The 20,969-nt window shown below is 53.2% G+C and overlaps 2 protein-coding genes across 14 annotated transcripts in view; one reads left to right on the forward strand and one right to left on the reverse strand.

Moving 5' to 3' along the window:
- Nucleotides 1–8,325, forward strand: part of CRMP1 (collapsin response mediator protein 1) — a 67,728-nt gene extending 59,403 nt beyond the window's left edge. For all 3 annotated transcript variants that reach the window (XM_032493743.1, XM_032493755.1, XM_032493750.1), the window contains exons 12-14: nucleotides 3,267–3,446; nucleotides 4,428–4,593; nucleotides 7,347–8,325. In XM_032493743.1, coding sequence (XP_032349634.1) covers nucleotides 3,267–3,446; nucleotides 4,428–4,593; nucleotides 7,347–7,438 — 438 coding nt within the window. In that variant the 3' untranslated portion in view covers nucleotides 7,439–8,325. The remainder of the gene's footprint in view (nucleotides 1–3,266; nucleotides 3,447–4,427; nucleotides 4,594–7,346) is intronic.
- A 5,045-nt stretch (nucleotides 8,326–13,370) lies between these two features.
- EVC (EvC ciliary complex subunit 1) overlaps nucleotides 13,371–20,969 on the reverse strand; it is a 68,077-nt gene continuing 60,478 nt past the window's right edge. For 6 of the 11 annotated variants that reach the window (XM_032493807.1, XM_032493833.1, XM_032493816.1 and 3 more), the window contains 4 exons: nucleotides 17,317–17,443; nucleotides 16,114–16,207; nucleotides 15,313–15,533; nucleotides 13,371–14,780 (listed from right to left, as the gene is read on the reverse strand). In XM_032493807.1, coding sequence (XP_032349698.1) covers nucleotides 14,736–14,780; nucleotides 15,313–15,533; nucleotides 16,114–16,207; nucleotides 17,317–17,443 — 487 coding nt within the window. In that variant the 3' untranslated portion in view covers nucleotides 13,371–14,735. The remainder of the gene's footprint in view (nucleotides 14,781–15,312; nucleotides 15,534–16,113; nucleotides 16,208–17,316; nucleotides 17,444–20,969) is intronic. The other 5 variants (XM_032493819.1, XM_032493835.1, XM_032493827.1 and 2 more) reach the window with 3 other exon arrangements.

The raw sequence follows: 20,969 nt of genomic DNA on the forward strand, positions 1-20,969 counted from the left end.
TGAATAATATTCCATTGCTTGGGTCGACCACATTCATCCATTTTTTGACATAAACATATACCATGCTTATGCATTCATCAGTGTCAGGCTGTCTTTATAAAAGACTGAGGAATAGTAACTGCTTCCTGGGAGGGGGACTAGGGAACTGGGGCTCAGATGGGAGAGAAGACAGTTTTTAAAATCATGATCTTTTATACTGTTTGAATTTTTACATTGTTTCTATTACCTTTAAGCAAGGGAACAATTAGCTTTGAAAACTCTAGGTAGTTGTGGAACATGGAATGGGACATTTGTGGGCAATATAACCGGCAGGCTGGTAAGATTCTCCCCTGGGGGAGCGCCCCTGGGGCACGTAACATGTCCTCCCACTAAGAAGAGAAGAGAACAGGCTGGACGGGGCTGGGTGGCCTCAGCCCACCTGGCCGGTCAGTTTGGACTGGGAGGGAGGTCAGTGATTTGCCTCTTCAACGCTTTTCAGCATTTACAGCCCACATTTGAGTTTGAGTAAAATTATAAATTACTGCAAAGCAAGGTCACTTTAGGGTGACTCAGGAAGTGTTAGATTAGCAAGTGTTAAAACTGAAAACAAATTGCTTGGGTCCTGGGAGGCAGCGGCAACAAAGATTCTAAGGCAAAATATTAGCAGCTGTTAGTGGAAAATCTGATTGTTGCCTTGAAACCCCAAATAAATGCCATCAAAAACAATAAGAGAATCTGCTGGCTGATTACAAATTAATATAAAGAATTTTCTATGAAATAATTTTTTTCTATGAAATAATTAAAAAGCACTTTGAGTGGGGAGGGTGCAGCTCAGTGGCAGAGCATGTGCTTAGCAGGCATGAGATTCTGGGTTCAACCCCCCGTCCCCCCATTTAAAAAATGGAAAAAAAACACTTTGAAAAACAGAATGGAAATCAAAATCCTGTTTCTAAGAACAATAAAAACTAAAGACACATAAATGCAAGTTCTTTTATGCTAAAAAGATTCAATAGAGTGAACATATCCATTCTTCCTAATTTAATCTATGGACTGGAAGTAAACCCCTCAGAAAATTTAGTGGGCTTGTTTTTTAGGTAAAAGAGCAGAGTTTCTAGATGGAAAATCTGAGAACAGCCGAACATTTCTGACCAAAGTGGAAAACTAAGGGAGAGTGCTAATCGCCCATTTATTAAATTGTGTTATAAAGCTACAAACATCGAGACAGTCGGCTATTGGCACAAGAGAAGCAGCCAGGCAGCAGGCCCACTGCATACGAGCGTTTGATTTACAATAAAGGAGTCAGTTAAAATCAGACAGACAGGTACTCAACCTGTTGTGTTCAAACACTGGGCTCGCAGGGCTAAGACCTCTGTTGTCCTTTTAACCACAAAACAAATTCAAAATGGGTCAAAGATTCAAATAAAGCTATGAAAGGACCAGAATAAAATACATTTTAAAAAATGATCCTTTTAGAGGGGAGACCTTTCTTAGCAAGACACAAAACTTAGAAAATAAAAAGGAGATTAGTCTGTTTGATCACTATGTACAAATTAAACCAGAAAAAAAAGAAACCCTTCTGCATGGCAACAACTAATATTTATTATTTTATATGAGGTCAGAAGGCAGGGGACAGTCAGGGGACGTACTGGCGATACAACAGGACAGAGGAATAAATTCCTTAACGCTGAACATGTGCTTAGAAACCAGTGAGGAGAAAGCCGAGAACTTAAGAGACCAGGGCTCAAGAACGCAGGGACACGAGGAGAAATATACAAATGGTTTCAACTTAAAAACAGACCAGATCTCACGTATAAATAACCAAATGCGAATCACCGCAGATCGCGCTGTTGTCACCCGAGCCGGTGACTGAGACGCAGGGGCACGCGGGTGCGGTCGGACTGTGGGGGCTGACGAGCTCATGGGGTCTTGACGGGAATGGAAACCAGTGCCGCCTTTTGGCGGGCAAGTCTGTCAAAGTCAAAAGCCATTTAGGCTTTGGCTCAACCCCCTCGTCTAGGACGATGTTCACACGTGCCAGTGTGGACACACTAGTGTGTTCAGCGTGGTTTTTAGCAAAAGCAGGGCAACGACCCACATGTTCGCCCCTGGGAACTGGATTAGTAAATGACAGTACGTCCCTGTGGAATCAAAACGGTTTAAGGAACATCAGAAACATTTTTAACGCAGGGACCATTCTTTGAGGTAAGGAGAAAAACTAGGGTGAGCCTGTACGGAACACGTGCAATGTGAGACAGTTATTCACACAGAAAAGATCTGGGGACCCAGGAGGGTCTGTTGGAGGCAAGCATCTCAGTCTGTGGTCAATGAGAGACCTGTGTTTTAAAAACCACGTATCTTTTGTACCGTTTGAATTTATACCGTATATACGACCTGCTTTTTTTTTTTTTAAGTTGACTTACAGGCAATTTACAGTGTGTTAATTTCTGGTGTGCAGCTTAGTGATTCACTTACACACATATGTATATTCCTTTTCATATTTTTTTCATTATAGGCCATTGCAAGGTATTGAGTATAGCTCCCTGTGCCCGACAGTAGGACCCTGTTGTTTATCTGTTTTATATATAGTGGTTAGTATCTGCCAACCCCGAAATCCCAATTTACCCCATTTTAAATAATCAAAGTAACCACTGTTGCTGTTGGTGATTATATTCACTTTAGAAGTGATGAAAGGAATGTGTTTTTAAGAAAATGTTTTGTCTTTCCAATTAGTAAAAAATAAAAAGAAAGAAAGAAAAAGAAAAACTTAAAAATGACTTACCCAGCACTGGAGCAGATTTCATAGACACGAAGTCACGAAGTACTTCTGTCCCCCATGACTGATGTTGATTGGTCTGTTGTCTTCAGAAAGTAACTTGGCAATGGGCAACTTGAAGAAGCTCGTAGCCTTTGACCCAGTAATTGAGTTTTAGGAAACTATCCTAAAGAAAATGGTTTTAAAAGAAGACCCAGAAAGGTCCGTTACAGTCAGAGTGGCCACACGGCCTAATTCCAGGGTGCCCCACTCACGTTCGTGTCGCCCAGACCGTCTTAGTTAGATTCCATGAAACCACCAGCCCCTTAAGTGCCCGACTGTGAGGGTCTGATGATGCAAATGAAAGAACAGACAGAGGAGTGTTACACGGTCCCACAGAGGGTGTTTTCAGAGAGAAAAAACCCTGGAAACCACCTGCGATGTGCTGCATAGCAGAATCACCATGAGCATGACGGGGCTCGTGCGGGGAAAACGCTTGGGAGCAGGATGAAAGCCTGGGGTTGTCGCCTTGCAGGCGGTGGAGTACAACATCTTCGAAGGCATGGAGTGCCACGGCGCCCCGCTGGTGGTCATCAGCCAGGGCAAGGTCGTCTTCGAGGACGGCAGTGTCAACGTCAACAAGGGCATGGGCCGCTTCATCCCGCGGAAGCCCTTCCCCGAGTACCTCTACCAGCGCGTCAGGATCAGGAACAAGGTGCGTGGGGCCTGGGTCTTCTGCGTGCAGAGCTGACAGATGCCACAGCTGCGTGGGCCTCCCTTTCCTCTTGGGTTCCCTGAGCTGTGATGGGACCCGCATGCATCTCAGGCTGGAGTGAGGACCAGACGAAACCAGGGAGGTTCCAGGGCTTTGCAAACTGTAAAGGGCTGTGCACATGTGCGAATGGGAGGACTCCTAGGAGCCCACTGACCAGGGTGCCCCTCCTGCATCATCTTGGAGGGGGGTCCTCACTACCTCCTCTTTGAGGTGTCTAGCCCCCCTTCTGCAGATCAAAACCCTGGTGCTCAAAGCAGTGCTGGACTGACCAGCATCACGCAGCAAGGAGAGCTCTGGGCCCCTTGGGCATTGCCGCTTGCTAGAAAGAACTCACCCCTAGCACACTCGAGGGACGGCACACTGCATCTGGCCTCCCTTCAGATCTGCCCTCTTTTCTCCTTCCCCTTGTCCACCTTCCATTCAGCATCTTCCTTTCCTCTTGAGGAATCTTAGCATGGACTCCGGAGGTCAAAGGGCGTGGAGCAGGGGCAGGCTGTGTCCCATCTCCAGTCAGCTCAGAGGAGGATGCTTGCTTCTGCTTTAGATAGTCTCCCATCGGTGGTCCCTCATCTTCCCTAATTAAGTCCCTCCCATCACCATGACAAACTGCTGCTTCCCACATTAAAGCGGCTGATGTTTGCCACAAAGCCCAGCTCTGTGTGTGTATGTGTGTGGGTATATGTGTACGCCTGTGTGTGTGCATGCACGTGTGTGTGCCAGTGTGTATGTGTGTGCATGTATGTGTGCCTTGTACGTGTGTGTAAGTGGGTGCATGTGTGATGTGTATACAAGCATGTATATGCATGTGCATGCACATGTTCATGAGTTTGTGTGTCCCCAGGGAGACAGCTCGCTCTCCTGCACAGGGGACTGCAGGCATGCATTTTGTCAGTCACGTGCTCTCCTGCTCCCTCTGTTTAGGTTTCTGGGTTGCAAGGGGTCCCCAGGGGCATGTACGACGGTCCTGTGTACGAGGTGCCGGCCACACCCAAGTACGCAACGCCGGCTCCTTCCGCCAAGTCCTCGCCTTCCAAACACCAGCCTCCGCCCATCAGAAACCTCCACCAGTCCAACTTCAGTTTATCAGGTAGGAAGGTACAGCGGCCAAGTCTCCCCGGGCCATGGTGGTGCCGAGAGCCCGGAACCTGCAGAAATGGGCCCACGGCCTCGGGCACTGGATGAAGAGCCAAGGGGGGAGCGTTGGATCCCCTCCGCCCCTCCTCCCGGGGTTGGCAGAGGAGGCTGGGAGGGTCAGAAAGCAGAGGGGGTCCGTGGGGGCAGCACAGAGACACCTGACCCTGGTTTATGAAGAGTCTGCTTGAAAACTGCCCATGTGCTCGTCCTTAAGCACATCTGGGGACATGTCTGCGCTCTTTCCCGTGAGGCTAACGTGGAGAGGTGGGTCTCCAGGCTGTTTATCACGCGCCCTCGTAACTCATGACTGTTTCATCTTCCCACAACCCTGTGTGGAGAGTGGTGTTACCCCTATTTCTTTAAGGAGAAAATGAATGCCCCCAAGACATTCAATGTCAAAATGCCAGTACTTGGTGCTGGACAAATGTGTGTGGACCAAAACCTCAGCCTTTCTGAAGGCCCTTAGGACACGTGCCTGCAGTTTCATCCGGTCACCACACGAGGGCAGGCGGGCACACGCTGGGACCTTGACTTGGGACTGCCTATTGGAGGCTGGGGACCCAACACAACAGGGATTGTTTGCGCAGCCGGGAAGACATACCACCTCTCAGGGAGTTTGCCAGCTGGATCTCTGCTCTCGTGTTATACGATTCCTGATTACAATTAAACACGGAGTGACACTCCCTTTCAGAACAAGAAAAACAATGGAACAAAGTTTGTAGGTAGGGCCCCCCCCCCCGACCACCCTTGGTCCCCCGTTCAGCCCCCAGGTCCCCCTGAGTGCCCAGCACCGCTGGGCAGCCCCACAGCAGCCTCACGGGCGCCTTCGTCAGACACCAGCAGCATCGACGCCGCCCAGTGTCAGGAGCGACTTCCACATGTCCCTTAAACACCTGTGTGGGGTCGCGTCATAGACACGTGGCCGGTGTCCTTTTGCCCACCAGGGATTTTCAAGGCACCCGACACGTGACTAGCAAGGTACAGGTATCACGAGGGGAAACCAGGGTGATCAAGCACTGGGCTGATTCTGGGTCGTCAGGAGGTTCCTGAATTTCCAGGGCAATACAGTGCGAGAAGACAGGGGTCCGTTCTCTAAACCAGCGCTTAGTGGCTTCCAGAGATCATACGTCAGAGGTGGGAGGGCCTCGTCTGGTTTTTTTTTAAGGGTGATTTCATCGAAGTCTGAATTTGTAAATCCTGATGACTTACGGGGTTCAGCACTTTGTCTTGTTTGTTGGGCTTCCCCGCTCTTTGGTGATGGGGCGATGATGACAGTGGATAGTCCCGTTTCCACCCCCTGGTTCCTGGGGACATTGGGTCAGTGCACACCGCGTATCGACCTCAGGCTCTCAGCCTGAGCAGACGCCCTGGCAGCGCTTTAACAGACCATCCCATCAGGTCAGCTTCCCCCGAGCAGCGAGGTGCATGGCGAATCCAGTGAATGCCATCCTGTGTGCGTTGTCACACCTCCTTTGCCGTAAAATTGATCCCGGTCTTTGAGATGTTGGGGTACAGAACACTTGGAGGGTAGTCGTCTGCTCTGATTTTACAAAAAGGGAAATGGGGCCAAAAGAGGGGAGTGTCTGATTCCAAATTACTGGCACCATTTGTAGTGGAAACTAAGTCTCCCTGGCCAGATCCTAGGACCTTCCCCTTACCCCTCCTTCAGCATTATCCACCACTTAGCCGTTTAATACGTATTTATTGAGGGCCAGGCACTGGGCTTGGCACTAGAATTTTAAAATTTTAATTAATTTTTTTACTTTGCAGAGGGGAGGTAATTAGATTTATTAATTAAGTTAATTTTTTAATGGAGGTACTGGGGATTGAACCCAGGACCTCATGCATGCTAACTATGCACTCTACCACTGAACTATAACCTCCCACCCCAGTGCTAGAATTTTAAATCTTTATTTAAGTGCTAGGGAACACAGGAGATTAGGATGGATGGCTGACTTTGCAGATTTAAAACAGAAGGCTGCCCCCGCCCTCATGCAGATCTGCACATTGCCAACAAGGGGGGTAAATCCAGCTCTGAGTAGTTCACACACAGGCACACGCATGCACAAATACACACGTGTGAGCACAGTATGCAAGTGTACGCCCGTGTGCTCCCATGCATAGCACACTGAACACCTTGGGACCATCAGGCGCCGTGCCGAGTGTTGTCCTGAGTGAGCTGTCGGAGCTGAGGCTTTGGGGACAAGCCAGCTGGGGCTGGAATCCTGGCTTCCCTGCCCTCGCGTGTGCCCCCCCACAGTGCAAGACCTGAGCCTCAAATTCCTCATCTGTAGATTGGGGGTAGAACAACAACAGCTCTTTCATAGTCTTGCTGTGTGCCCTGAACTCAGCAACATAAGCTACAGCCCCGAGGCTGTGCCGCACACAGCAGGCACTCAAGTGTCAGCCCACCTGTCTCAGGAACGTGAAGCCGGACAGGAAGAGCGTGAGTGGTCAGGGCTGCAGGAGGGTGACCCCAGGGCCTGGGGGGCATAGAAGAGAGAGCAGTGAACCCCGTGGCGGTCAGGGAGCCTTCCTGGAGGTGACCCTGGACCAAAGGGTGGAGAGGACAGAGGTATATTGAGAGGAGGGCTCAGTGTCCGGAAGGCTAGGGGACATGGTGGTGGGGGGGGGCACCCACCCCGCAGGAGTAGCAGGTGGAACGGGTGTCAACAGCTCTCCTGAGTGACTGCCTGTCTCTTCCAGGTGCCCAGATAGATGACAACAACCCCCGGCGCACCGGCCACCGCATCGTGGCGCCCCCTGGTGGCCGCTCCAACATCACCAGCCTCGGGTGAAGGCGGGGAGAGGAGGAGCCCGCGTGAAGGATTCTGGGAAGGACGGGCATCCCTTTCCCTGTCCGTGTTTGGAAACCCACAGTTGTATTTGGTACTGATGGGGGGAAAACTAAAATGTTCTTTCCTTTTCTGTTTAGGAAGAAGTGGTACTAGTGTGGTGTGTTTGCTTGGAAACCCCTTGCCCACAGTTGTGTGTCCATCTGAGTCCACCTCAGAGCATGGCGTCTTCGGGCCCCCCCTTAGTGAACGCAGGTCCTAGCATCGCCTCGTACTGTCCCTCCCGTTCTGACGCCACGGGCCCCACGGCTCTTTGAGTGGCTCCCTTGCACCCCCGTGGCTGTTCTAGGATAGTTGATGCATGCTACTGAGTTATGTATGCGAGTCTGTAAGTGTGACCGACGGAACGTGGCCAAGGGCTGATGGGGACATGCTGCCGAGACCTCAAGCCCTCGGGGGCAGCTCCAAAACTCACAGTGAAGATGTGTCCTCATCACCCCACCCACCCCGGGTCTACACGGGAAGGAAACCCATCCCACCACACCCCCACTGCATCACTCACGTCCTGTGTCAGGAACCCCGGTCTCCGTGGCCCCTGTAACTCACCACGACGTCTTTGCGGTCTGTGTGTGTCCTTCCAGCCCGCTTGGGACTGCAGGCCGAGCCAGGTGCACACTCAGAAAGGGCTGGCGACGGCGGGGTGGCAGCTGTCCCCTGCGCCCGTGTCCTGGTCCCTCCAAGGCGGCTGACGGGGCGGTCAGATTTTTACAGTTTTGTACATAGTTTTCCTTTGTAATCACCCCCATTTTTACTTAACAACTGACTTACTGTGGCTCTTATTTCTGAAATCAAAGCTTGTGAAAAAAATAAAGAAATGGCCCGCTCCCTGACCGCAGTGTTTGCATGTAAGTGGCGGCGGCTGGGGGCAGCCAGGGTGCCCGTGCTTGGCGCTTCCCCTCGTGGTAACCGGGCAGTGGTGCTTTCTTCCCAAGGACTCACTCTTGTTAGGTCGTGGGGGGAGTGGATGAGGGAGGAGAAGGAGCTGGTCATGATTCAGGAAGTGTGAGACTCAGACGAAGGATAGGAGGAGAAGGATGATGGCCGGCCGTGGGGTTCTGTGAAGTAAGTTGAAATCACATGTCCATTCTTTCCTGCCCAGCCTTTCCTTGGTATGTTCTCTCTTCCTGTGTGTTATGTAGGTCAGGTGACCTCAGGCTGGAAGCGCCCTCTCCCGAACTTGACATTTGTAACCTCCAGACCGGTGGGAGGTATACATTCTACAGAGGAGTAAAAGCTCAAAGTTGCTTATCTTGATTAGCTGTTAGTAGTGAGGATGGTGACGATGATGGTGGCGGTGGTGGTGGTGGTGGTGATGATGATGGTGGTGATGGTGGTGGTGGTGGTGGTGATGATGGTGGTGGTGATGGTGACGATGGTGGTGATGGTGGTGATGATGATGGTGGTGGTGGTGGTGATGGTGGTGGTGGTGGTGATGATGGTGGTGGTGATGATGGTGATGGTGGTGGTCGTGATGGTGGTGGTAGTAACGCTATCTGTACAGCATGCTCTGCATGCCAGATGCTCTACACAGTAGGCACTGTTATTAGCCTCATTTACAGATTAGTCTAGAGAGGTGAATAATTCCTCTAAGATCAGAAAGTGGCAGAGCCAGTATCTGAATCCAAGACAAACACATCCAAAGCTTCTTGCTTCTAACTGCCAAACTTTGTCATTCGTGGCTTTGGATGCGCCTATGTCTATTTTATGGTTTCAGTGTCCTCTCCCCCTGCCCCACTGGGTTAGGACACTTTGGTTAAGACCCAAAGAGGTGTTGGCTCAGGGTCAGTTATGAGTTTTCTCGAAACAAGGCTAAATATGGAGAAAGGTCAGCAAGGGAAGGTAATGGCTTTTGATGTTTGGCCTTGGCCCATTGGGACTCCCAAAAGGCAACACAGAAGCTCCTAGAAGAGTAAGATTGGCAGCAATAAGGTACCCACCCTGCTCTCAGGAGAGCGCTTCCTGGCTCCCGCATCACCCCCAGCCCATCAGGGGCAGAAGCTGAAGCAGGAGCAGCCGTAACATCCTCCCTCTGAGAGCAATGCCGAAGTGGCCTTTGCCTCGCTCCCAGGTCACAGGGCCACTGTCCAGTCGGCATAACCTGGTGAGGGGGCCAGCACCCCCCTGTCCTACATCAGGTTCCCTGGGACCCCCAGGAGGCACAGTCACAGGGGTCCTGGCAGCTGCAGGACAGACAAGATTCACTTTTTCCTGGAAGCCTGAGCTGCAGCATCCTTTCTGAGGAGTATTCTTTTCATTCATCTCTTGAGATGGTGGGATGGCACTTCAGGGGGAGGCTCTCCATCCTCTCGTTCACTCAGCTGCACCCTTGCTTCCCCTCTGCCATGTAGCATGGCAGTCACGGGCCCCAGGGGTCAGAATGTGGGTGCCCTGGGGTGGGGGCGCTACTCTGCCACTGCAATAGCCTCAGTTTCCTCCCAGAAGTTTTGTCTTTGACACTTAGGTCCCTGACCCATCTCTCATTAATCCTTGTGTATAATGTAAAGTAGGGCTCAAGGCTCACTGTTTTCCATACAGAATCCTGATCGGCCCAGTGCCCTTGACTGAAAAGACCAGACCAGATCGTCTTTTCAACCAAGGGCACTGGGAGGATTAGATGCTCTATGGAGAAAATGCAGCTTTGCCCCATTAAGTTGCAGCGGAGCCTTCGTTGCAGATCAGGTGGCCACAGTGAGCAGTCTTCTCATCCAGTGGTCCTGAGGTGCGCTGTTCAATGTTGGACACCGGGCTGGGCTGGGCTGGAGTGGGAGCCGTTTGTAGTGTCTGCTAACTTCTGTGGTGCAAATACTCTCGCTGTAGCAAACTCCAAGCTACCAACATGGAGCCTGGGAGCTTGCAATCCATACAGTGTGAGTCAGCCCTGGTGTCCCAGTAAGGGCCAGTGCGTTCTCAGTGTCACTGGCCTCACTGTTCTCCTCCAGTGATGTCAATTCATGGAGTGAGAGAGCAAGAAAAGGGGACTCCTGAACAAAAAGGGCTTCTACCAAGTTGAAATGTCCCTCCTCCCTCCTTCCCTCTTTCCTTCTCAGACACCAGGGTCCGAGCCGTGCCTGTTTCATACCAGACAGCATGCTAGTCAGGGGAATGCGAGGGCTATACATTCCAGCAGGAAGGTCACATAGTAACCAAACTGTTACCCAAAGCATCTAATTGCACACGTGTTAAGTGGGCTATAAAGGAAGCATCTTGCAGCGAGTTGAGAATGTTGACCTTCCTCTCCTCATGTCTCCATAGAGGGAGGGGTGTGCACACTGGGGGAGAAACACAGGACTCTCCTGGCCCCTTGCTCACTCATTCCTCCCCAGGGCAGGAAAAGCACCTGACTTCTCAGAGCTGAGCGTGCCACGTGGCTCCCTACCTCCCTCCACAGAGATGACTGGCCCATAGGAAACACATCTCCTCTGTCGTGAATTTACCCTGAAGTTAATGATGTTCAAGCTTCAGGCCCCTCGTTGCACAGATCCCTCCCTGGGCACCGGGGGCGGGCTTGGTGACAAGTCCGGGGAGTCGGATTTACCTGAGTCAGGGGTTAAGAGCACCAGCACCTTCCACTCTCACGTCCCGAGTGTCGAGTGGCCCCGGGAGGCCGTGGGCCTTGCTGGGATCTGGGTTAAGGCAGGTTGAGCTGGATTTAGTGGGGTGGGCATGAGGGCGGTGGAGGTGCTGCTGGCCAGCCCAGGCACAAATGGCCACTCCCAGTGCCAACTCCCCTACATAGCGACAAGGAGTCAGCCAGGAGCCAGGACGCAAATGTGTCCCACGGTGCCCAGCACTGGAAGTGCTCCCAGACCGGAAGTGTGCCCAGCACGGAGGAGAGGGAGTGCTGAGGCCAGTGTGCAGAGTCAGAAGCGGGTCCAGGGGAACCTCCCAGCCATCAGATGCAAGGAGCAGTGAGGGGAGAAATCAGTGCTAGGACAAACGATCACAGAAGTGGGTCAGGCAATTCATCGATTTAAAAAATTACTTTTTTGGTGAGGAGGAGCTGAGATTTTGTGAAATTCATCAGGCTTTAAAAATATAATTCGATCTGATCTCCTCTCTCATTCTAAATACATATTCACTTTATACCTTCTATAATTTTGTCTTTTATGAAACTCTCCTCCCCAAATGTAGCCCCAGGCCACCCCTCTGGCCAGCCCCCAAGTCCGGGTCCCCTTGCTGCTCCTCTCGGTGTGTTTTGGGGCATTCCCGCTGTGGAGGCTCGTGAGTGGGGCCACGTCTGTGTCTGTGTGGGGGCGGGCAGGTTTGGCTCTGGGGAAGGCATGAGCAGGCTCCTTGTGGACACAGTCCCCCAGAGGGGCCTCATCGGTTACAAAAATGATATGCAGATCTCTGTCTGTCTGTCTGCCTGCTTGGCCTCTATCTCAGCTGGTTCCAGACTTGGACAGGAAATAAAGGAATGCTATTTACCATCCCCTCCCCCAACCCAGCAGCAAAATACACAGATAGTACTAAGAGCAAAAGAGAGGGGGTCGGAGTTAGTTGTGGGGGCAGGGAAGGGTCTGGAAGCTGTGAGCCCTGTTGTTGAGATAGGAACAAGGACTAGGAGCTAATGAGGCAAAAGGGATGGGAGGATGCGGGGGTGTTCCAAGCAGAAGAATGTCACATACCAAGGCCGTGGTAGGCAGGTGTGACAGAGGCTGCGCGCTGGGTCAGGGCAAGGCCATCAGCTGGGCTACAGAGTGGCCGCTACCAGACCTCACAGGGCCCTGCGGTCTGTGTGAAGGATTTTGCTGCTTCTCCTAAGAGCAAGGGAACATCACTGAAGAGCATCAGTCAGAGCTGTGTTTTAGAAAGTGCGGGCAGATTAGAGGAGGCTGGGGCAGGGCAGGAGGGAAGAGGAGCAGCAGTTAGGAGGCTTCTGCAGCAGCAGCAAGAGGTAATGAAGACAAGACAGACCCCAGGCTGGCTGGAGGAGCCCTAGGAGTGTGTTGGCCTTATATATACCCCGTTGACTTCATCCTAGCAGCTCAGATCGGATCAGAGGCTAAATTTGCATTAAAATCAATCCACTAAACTCCTTGCTACATCATCACTCATGATTCCCTCCCATCTTCACCTCCTTCCATCACTGTAACAATTCACAGCCCATAATGAGAACTGGGAACACAACCCCAGCGGAGGGAGGGCGGCTGGGATGTGTCCTCGGGGTCTTCTCGCTGGTCCTCCTCCCCCACCGGCCCTGGGTGTGCTGGGCGCATGTAGCTCAGTCCCAGGCCTGAAAGTCCTCATCCTGGGTGTCCCAGAGCCTGTGCTGACGGTCTGCTGAGTGTCCTGTGGCTTCCAGGTTTATTTTGCCCAAGGAGTGAAAGGGGCCCCTCCACGTTCCTCTCACGGAAGACACAACCCACAAGGATTTATAGAGAATTACGTGCCTCACACTGTGCCAAGCAGTCCAGCAGCTTGTAACATATGACATGTGACATACTCCCTTGGGCTAAGGAGCTGCACTTCGGAAGCAAAGCCACTATCCACGCAAGATGGGTGGACAATGGATCTAAACTGCATGTTTTTCCAGAGATCCTGGTGCTGCCGGGGCGTCTGCATTTACCAAACTTACGTCCCCAAGCCAGACATTCCCAACATAGCAGCTGTCTCCCTCCAGAATGCCTCTGTGCAGGGGACCCAAGTGACAAAAGCAATGTCTATGTAAAACAGGTTCTCAAAATATTGCAGGAAGCCATAGCTTGTCCCTACTCTGCAAAATAGTGAAATGTTTTATTTAGCCACAAGAGGGCGCTGTTGGTTAACTTTGGAAAGCCTGCCTGGGGACCAGTCAGGACGAGGATGCTATGTTAAGCATGTCTAACAAATGATGTAACTAGTATGGATTCCTTCTTCTGTTAAGGGGCAACTCTTTCCTGACTAAAGAGAATTTAATCTAGGCTTTAAAAAATAAAAATGCAGATCACAGATGGCCCAGAAAATCCCTGAAACAGGGGCTCCCAGAACCAGGTGCCCCCTCTGTGACCGGCAATTCGTGGGAACACTGAGCTTCCATCCCAGACCTTCCCCAGGGCTGGCACACTTCGACTCAGATCCATGGGTGGTGCCCCTGAAGGAACATCTGGCAGTGTCTGAGGCATTTTTGGTTGTCACAACATTTTGGGGCACTAGGGGGAGTGCTCCCAGCATCTGGTGGGAGAGGCCAGGGACGCTGCTGAACATCCCATAATGCACAGGACTGCCCCACCCCCCCAGACAGAGAGTTGTCACACTCAAGATGTCCAGCGCTGAGAATGACAATCCTTGATTTCAGTGAAACAAGTCATTTTCCTTCCAGGTGGGAAGGGCCTCTCCTGGCAGTGGCTGATCTGGAAGCTTCTGGATATCGTCACCATCCAGGGGACAAGCATTTCTCCTGCGGGGTCAGGGGGCTGCTGTCTGGCAGAAGAACTGATCCCTCCAGGGGGAGTCCAAGGGCTGGGCAGGGCCTCCTTCCTGGCACTTTAAGTGTCTCCAACAGAAGACACAGCTGCAGGTGTCATTACGTCTCTGTGGGTCCTCAGGTCCCCAGGGTGGGTGAGGACAGGCCTGCAGGTCAGGGATTCCATGGTCTAGGTCAGGATCGTGGGGCCCTGAGACTCAGATTCCCACGTCATGACCAGGCCTTAGCTGCTGGCTGAGCCCGAGAAACGAATAGGTCCTGATGAGAATTCATGCAGCCAGTGGTCACGGGACAGAGAGAACGGAGGTGATGGAAATGGAAGAGAAAAGATCTTGGGCCCAGAAAACACCAGCAGCACCTGGAGACCCCTTCACTTCCCGCAGAACTTCACCCGGAGGCTGGGGAGCGGAGGCCGCGTGGCGGGAGTGAGATGACGTCGCGCTCTCGGGGGGCGGGTTCGGTGCAAGCGGGAGGGGCGGGGGCTACAGAGAGCCAGGAGGGGGCGGGGTCCCCAAGGGACAGAGCCGTGCCTCGAAGCCAAGGAGACACAAAACTGGAAAAGACCTGTTTCCAACACGGTGGTTTATAACTGACACAGGCGGGAGGGTCCGCCACACTCATTTATGCCTTTTCTCGGACTTTTATATCCATTCTCCACCCCGCACAACAAGCCCGTGCGCAGAGGGGAGACCCCACCGTCCCCCAGGGCGGCTAGGTTTGCCTTCACCAGCTGCGGGAGGGGCAGCCGGCGTTCAGACTCAGTCTCCAGGTTCCATTCCCCCACCAGCCGTGAGCTACAAATTGCTTCTTCTCTTTAGCATCTTCTTGGAATTTTCACCATCCCCAACTGCACTTTCTTGCTGGCTGAGCCTTTTGCTGCTTAAAACAAGGGAGAAATGCAGCTGTTCAGAACTCTGAGCCCAGGTCTGTCCAGATGCAACAACTCATCCACTCTGATCACACGAAAAGGCAATGACAGGAGATCAAAACAATTTGCATCTGGACATAGATTGCTAAGAAACAAATGAAGAGCCCGGCTTCCCTCTGTTTGGTGGGAGGTCATCTGAGCGCCAGGAGGAAAAAGAAACCCACGCTCAGACGATTGAAAACATATCAGGATGTCCCCCGGACGGATCCGCCCGGCCGCGAACCCCAAAGCCTCCGTAGCCGGCGGGGCCCTGGGGAGGCTAGGAATTGCTGGCTCTTCAGGCTGGAGGCTGACGGGCTGTGCAAGTGGGCTGTGGCCAACCTTGCCGAACTGGACAGTAATAATAGCGATAATAGTAATGCCAACACTGCCCGTTATCCTCCACCGTTTCTTGGACCCAAGTCAGCACCTCCCAGAGGTGCCAATTTTCCTGCTTAGGTGGCAACAAGCGTCCGCAGACAAGCAGCCAGGGCCCCGCCGCACCTGAGTGATCCCAAGCAGGGTCCTGTGCAGGCAGGGTCCTCGTCCTTGGGCCCTCCAGTGTCCCCTCTCTCCCGGGATGCCGGCTTCCTCCTTTTGGTCTTTAGGGGTTTCTCTGCAGGAGACACGTGAACCCAGACACTGGCTCTGCGACTTTAGGTAAGTGACAGCTTCTCTCGGGCCAAGTGTGCACTCGGTGCCTTGCTGCTCTGACACCCGCTTAACTTGGGAGGAAACTGAGGCTAGCAGGGGTGGTGAGTAGGGTGCATTTCCAAGCCCGCACGGCCAGTAGAGGGCAGTGCTGGGACTCAAACTCAGCCGGCCAGGCTCCTGCTGTGTTTCTACCACGCCCGGCAGATGGAAGCCTTCGCAGCACTGAGAACCTAAGATCACAGCTCCTGTACCGTAGCTTTTATTTTAATAGCCTTCTGCAATTTCACACACTTTCCTATCACTATCCGGTTAGCAGGCTATGACACCCTGTGATGTCACTGAAGTTCCCACTGGCAGTGGCAGAAGGGCTAATTAACCCCCTTTTACAGATGGGGAAACAGAGTCAGAGACGAGAGCTGGCTGGTGAGCAGCAGACCCAGGGATTCGGAATAATCAGAATTATTGAACGTTGGTGAGCCAGGGGCCCAAGAGGCATCCTAGCCAAGCCTGCTCATCTGCAGACAAGGACACAGACGCCCAGAGAGGGGAAGTGTGGTGCCAGGAGCCACGGGCTAGTTAGCGGCAGGCCTGGGACTAGAACCCACCCTCCCAGCCCAGAGAGCCTGCAGGGCACCGCCTTCTGCGACTCACCTGACAATCCACGCTTGTTTGCAAATGGTTTGCTCTCGGCAAGGGGCACCCGGGCCAAGGCCGCCAGCTCTGAGATGAAGCTCTGCTCAGCTTCCTGGATGCGGAGAGAGAGGGTCAGCTGGGCCTCCCCCTGTCCTACTCTGCCTCTAAGTCCCCTTCCACCAGAATGAGGCTGACACTGAGAGTGGTTGACAGGACTGAGTCCCCGAGTGGAGGACAATCCTGCAAGCAGCACCCGGAGGGGCCAGGAGCAGCAGGGGCAGGTGTGGGGGGGCCTCACCGCCCATCCTCGCTCACATTGGCCCATTTTACAGGTAAGATCACTGAGGTGAGTGGGGCTCAGGAAGAGCCAGCTGCAGAACCAGGACGTGACCCACCTCTGCCTAACTCTGGAGTTGGAGCCCTCAATTGCCAACACCATTATTCAGCCAGACAGACCTTATTCCACGACTCACTCACCATATGACACAAGGCAGTGACACATCTCTGGGACCCTCAGGTTCCTTATCTGTAACTGGGACCCTGAGAGTAACCTGCTCCTTGGCAGTTGGGTTGGGGGACATTGATGGTGCATGTAGAGCTCTCGGCTCAGTGACTGACTACAGCAGACTTGGTAAATAAACGTCAGCCACCATTACTGTCTGATCATTGTCCCAGCTGTTACTGCCACACTGGTGGTGAAGCCTCATAAGGGGCCAACGCTCCACTCAGTGCTTCCATTCTGGAATTTTTTTTTTCTTAAAGGCAGGCACTTTGCGTCACAGCCACATCTAATCTCACGCGGATGAGCCTTTCCTGTGAGGAAAGCTGGGCTTCCTGTACGTTCTGGGTGTGAGTGGGAACCTCGGTCCCAGCAGCCCTGCCTGACGTCGGCCCCGGCCCCGAGGGGCGATGTGGCGGCAATTCCCACCCAGGACGACGCTCCCTCCTCTGGCCCCGCAGACACGCAGAGCAGTGGTCGGGGCCCGGCCCCGAGCTGGGCACCGCAGACGGGCGGGGGGGGGGGGACCCCAACTTCACAGCCCAGCGGCGAGGCTGACGCGTCCTCAGCCAGCGGGGGCCGAGGGGGTCCCGACCCGGGGCGGGTGGTCCTCGCACAGGCTCCAGTGCTGACCTGTGACCACGAGCTTGGCCCTTTCCCAGTGGAAGAAAACTCCGTAAACCACGGCCCGCTTTGCGAGGGCCCATTTCTGAGAGCTGTACCTGTAGCTGGGTCTCAAGCTGGGCTTCCAGACGGTCCAAAACCCTCGCCTCCTGCTTCCGGGCATCCAGGCGGATCCGCTGGTGCACCGTGAACTGGGCCAGGAACCCTTTCTGCTGCGCCAGCATCCTGGAGGAAGGAACGCAGGGCGTCCGTGCGGCCCTTGCCTCACCTCTCCCCAGGGCCCGCCGCATCGCGGGAATCGGTGACTGACAGCCGTGCCCTCGGAGCCGGGAGGAAGGCTGGCCACTGCAGGCACGATTTGCAGGACACAGCCTGAGTGCCCCCACTAGCGGCCGACTCACAAAAGCAGACGCCGTCTGGTTAACACCTGGGAGTTTACAGAATCTCGCACACACGTTTTCACTTGCTCCTGGACTGGCTTGCTGACCCCAGCAGGACCGAAAGGAGAAAAGCTTGTGAGAAGCTCAGGGGGACGGGGTATCCCTGAGGCCCTCCAGCTGCAAAATAGTTGAGCAGCAAGTGGCAGCTTCGTATGAGAAAATAATTTTAACCCTGGGTGGTGGCTGGGGGATAGTTTCCTGAAAGGACCCATCTTCACTTAAAATGTCAGAATTGCCCCAGCCCCTCCCTTGTAAAGCAGAAGCCTTGTTTCCTAGGATGCAGAGTCTGAGAAATCCTGAACACGGCAGCCTCGTTACTGCATGTGGCGGAGGACAGAGCTGGGGCTGCAGCGGGGACCTTGACCTACAGAGAGCCCCACCTCCTTCTCAGGAGCAGGGACTCCTCCCCTCCTGTTTTGAATACCCTCCTCTCCCCAGCCAACCTTCCTCTGGTCCTCAGCAAACAGAAATATTCAATACCACCCACTCCATCTCCATTCTTTTCAATCTTTTGTGACTGATTCTCTGAAAGAGGCTGAATGTCTAGACCTGAAGGCAGAAGCCACCTTTAGCATCAACAGGCAGCTGTCCATGGAGTGAACCTGAAGGCACAAAATTCCACTTGCTTTTGCTTCATCCTCTTCCTTCTACCAGTAGTACCATTCCCTTCTTCTTTATCATTGTCTAGCAAACTCCTATTCATCCTACAAGACCCCATCATCCATCACCCATCCATCCATCCACTCATCCACTTATTCATAAAAGTATTTCTGGGCTTCCGGGTGCTATGCTGGGTTTTGAAGACACAGCTGTGAATAAGAGACTCAGTCCCTGGCTTCCTGGGGCCCCACTCGGAGCTGGATGGGGATAGATATTGAACAATCACAGCTGAGGTCAGTGCTCTACAGTACTCTCTCTCTCACCCTCAAGGAGGTGGCATTACTTTCCTGGGGCGGCTCTAACAATGACCACAAACTTGGGGGCTGAGAACAATAGAAATTGATTCTCTGATGAAGAGCCTAGAAACCTTCAGTCAAGGTGTGGACAGGGCCATGCTCCCTAGGGAAGCTCTAGAGGTGAACCTGCTCCTTGCCTCTTCTGGCAGCTGCAGGCAGCCCTTGGCTTGTGGCTGCATCTCTCCAATCTCTGCCTCCTTCTTCACATCATCTTCTCTGTGTGTGATCAAATGTCCCTCTGCTTCCTTGGTCATTGGGTCCAGGGCCCAATGGGACAACCCAGCATGATTGGGTCCTTTCCTCAAGATCTTCAACATAATGACATCTGCAAAGACCCTTTTTTCCAAACAAGGTCACAGGTATACGTTCCAGGGATTAGGATGTGGACATAGCCTTTGGGGCCCCCTTTCAGCCCACTACTGAGGCTGCCTGGTGGCTTCTTGCTGTGAGCAGCCTCCACCCCCTACCTGCTCTGTCACCAGTCCTGGTCACTCCCGGCTGTCATCCTGCTGGTTGGTCTGGCTTCCCCCATGGATTTGGCTCTTGGAAATTCTGGGAGGTGACAGGACTGCACGGCAAGGGCCTGGGGGTCAGGGGTTGGGCTTCACCCTCAAGGCCGGGGGAGCCCTGGGAGGGTCCAGGAGAGTCTAAGACATCGGCTGCCTTGTGTTTCACACAATGCCTGGCTGCAGCGCAGGGAGCAGAAAGGATGGGACCACACAGGGGTCTGGCCGGAGGCTGCAGTTCTAAGCCAGGAGGGGAGTGACAAGGACTTGCTTCCAAAGTTGCACAGACACATGCAACATTGTAAATCAACTCTACTTCAATTTAAAAAACAAAATCTAGTAGCCATCATTAAAAAAAATCTTTCAAAATAGGTATTTTAAAAATATCCATTTCCAGAAGCAGGGAGGTACAGCTCAGTGGTAGAGCGTGTGCTTAGCGTGCACAAGGTCCTGGGTTCAATCCCCGGCACCTCTACTGAAATAAATAAGTAATAGACAAATAAATAGAAAAGCTCAATTACTCCCCCTTTCATAGTTAAATTCAAGTTCAAACATAAGGCGTCCATGAGCTTAGGCACCCGTCTAGGTGACTCAGACCCCTACAGCCAGGTCTACAGCCAGTCCCTCCCTCCACAGGGTGCCCCGAGGGGCAGCAGCCCTGAGCCAGGGCACCACCGGGCGGTCCCAGCACAGCCTCTGTCCTCTGTGAGGACTGTCAGAGCGTGGCTCTCCTGTCCTGGGGCCCAGGATCCGCATGTTCAGCAGGAAAGTCAAGTGAGACGGATGTCCCCAAATCTGAGAACCACTGGACCGTAGTCTGATGGGTGTACGACAGTCAGAGCAAGTCTCAGCCTCAACCCACAGGCAGGGCGTTTGCTGAGGCTGTTAACGGCAGAGGGTCTATGGAGAGGATGCTGGACTCGGCCTGACCTGGAGGATGCCGCGGTTCCTGATTCCTAAAGGAGCATCAGATGAGGGCGGGGCTTGCACTGCGGTGCGGAGCCCTCCCCTCCCCCCGTGGGGCAGTGGCCCTGCGGCTGCTTCTAGTTGGTGGGATGCTCTACTTAAGCAGGGGACCACCCCCCCGCCCCTGCAGTTGTGGTCCTGCAGCGCCCCTCCTCCGTCACAGCCCCGACGGGGACTTCCCACTGTTCTCTGCTTGTCCATTCCTCCCTGGCTGTGAGCTCCTGGCTGGGAGGTGCTGTCCCCTGCCTAGCTCAGGATCTGGGTGTGTGCTTACAGGGACACGCTGGTAATGAGCTCACATCCCCTCAGCCCACTGGTGGCCGTCTGCCCTTCGGGGGACAGATTCCACGTACGCCAATGGTTTCTTACAAGCACCTGCAACCAGGTCTCAGGGCTTCTTTTGGCCATGGGGAGGTGGGTAGGGGCTTGGCTCAAGGATGGCTGGGAGGGCTGGCGAGTTAACACCCCCAGGGCAGACTCTTAGCCAGTGTGGAATGAGGGCTGGTAGACAAATCCCCTATTTCCCTCGCCCTTTGCTGGTGTAATTGGAAGTTGTTCTACACAGAACGTCCAGACTGGGGTTGGGCCTCAGTTGCCATGGAAACCCCTCATTATCACAGGCCTTACAGGCTTTTCTCCCATTGTGGTAGGCCACACAGCGCCCCCCCCCCCCCCGGGTGTGCACGCCCTAAGCCCTGGACCACGTGAAGATGTTACGTTACATTGCAGTCAGGACTTTGCAGGTGTGATTAAGGTTATTGACTTAAATTCAAGATTAGCCTGGGGCATCTGGATAGGTCTCAATCGCCGAAGACCGTAAAAGCAGAGAAGTTTCTCCAGCTGGGGTCAGAGAGATGCAGCAGAAGACATTCTAAGTGTGGGC

Source organism: Camelus ferus, chromosome 2 (assembly GCF_009834535.1).
Source record: "Camelus ferus isolate YT-003-E chromosome 2, BCGSAC_Cfer_1.0, whole genome shotgun sequence".
In the NCBI taxonomy this organism is placed as follows: domain Eukaryota; kingdom Metazoa; phylum Chordata; class Mammalia; order Artiodactyla; family Camelidae; genus Camelus; species Camelus ferus.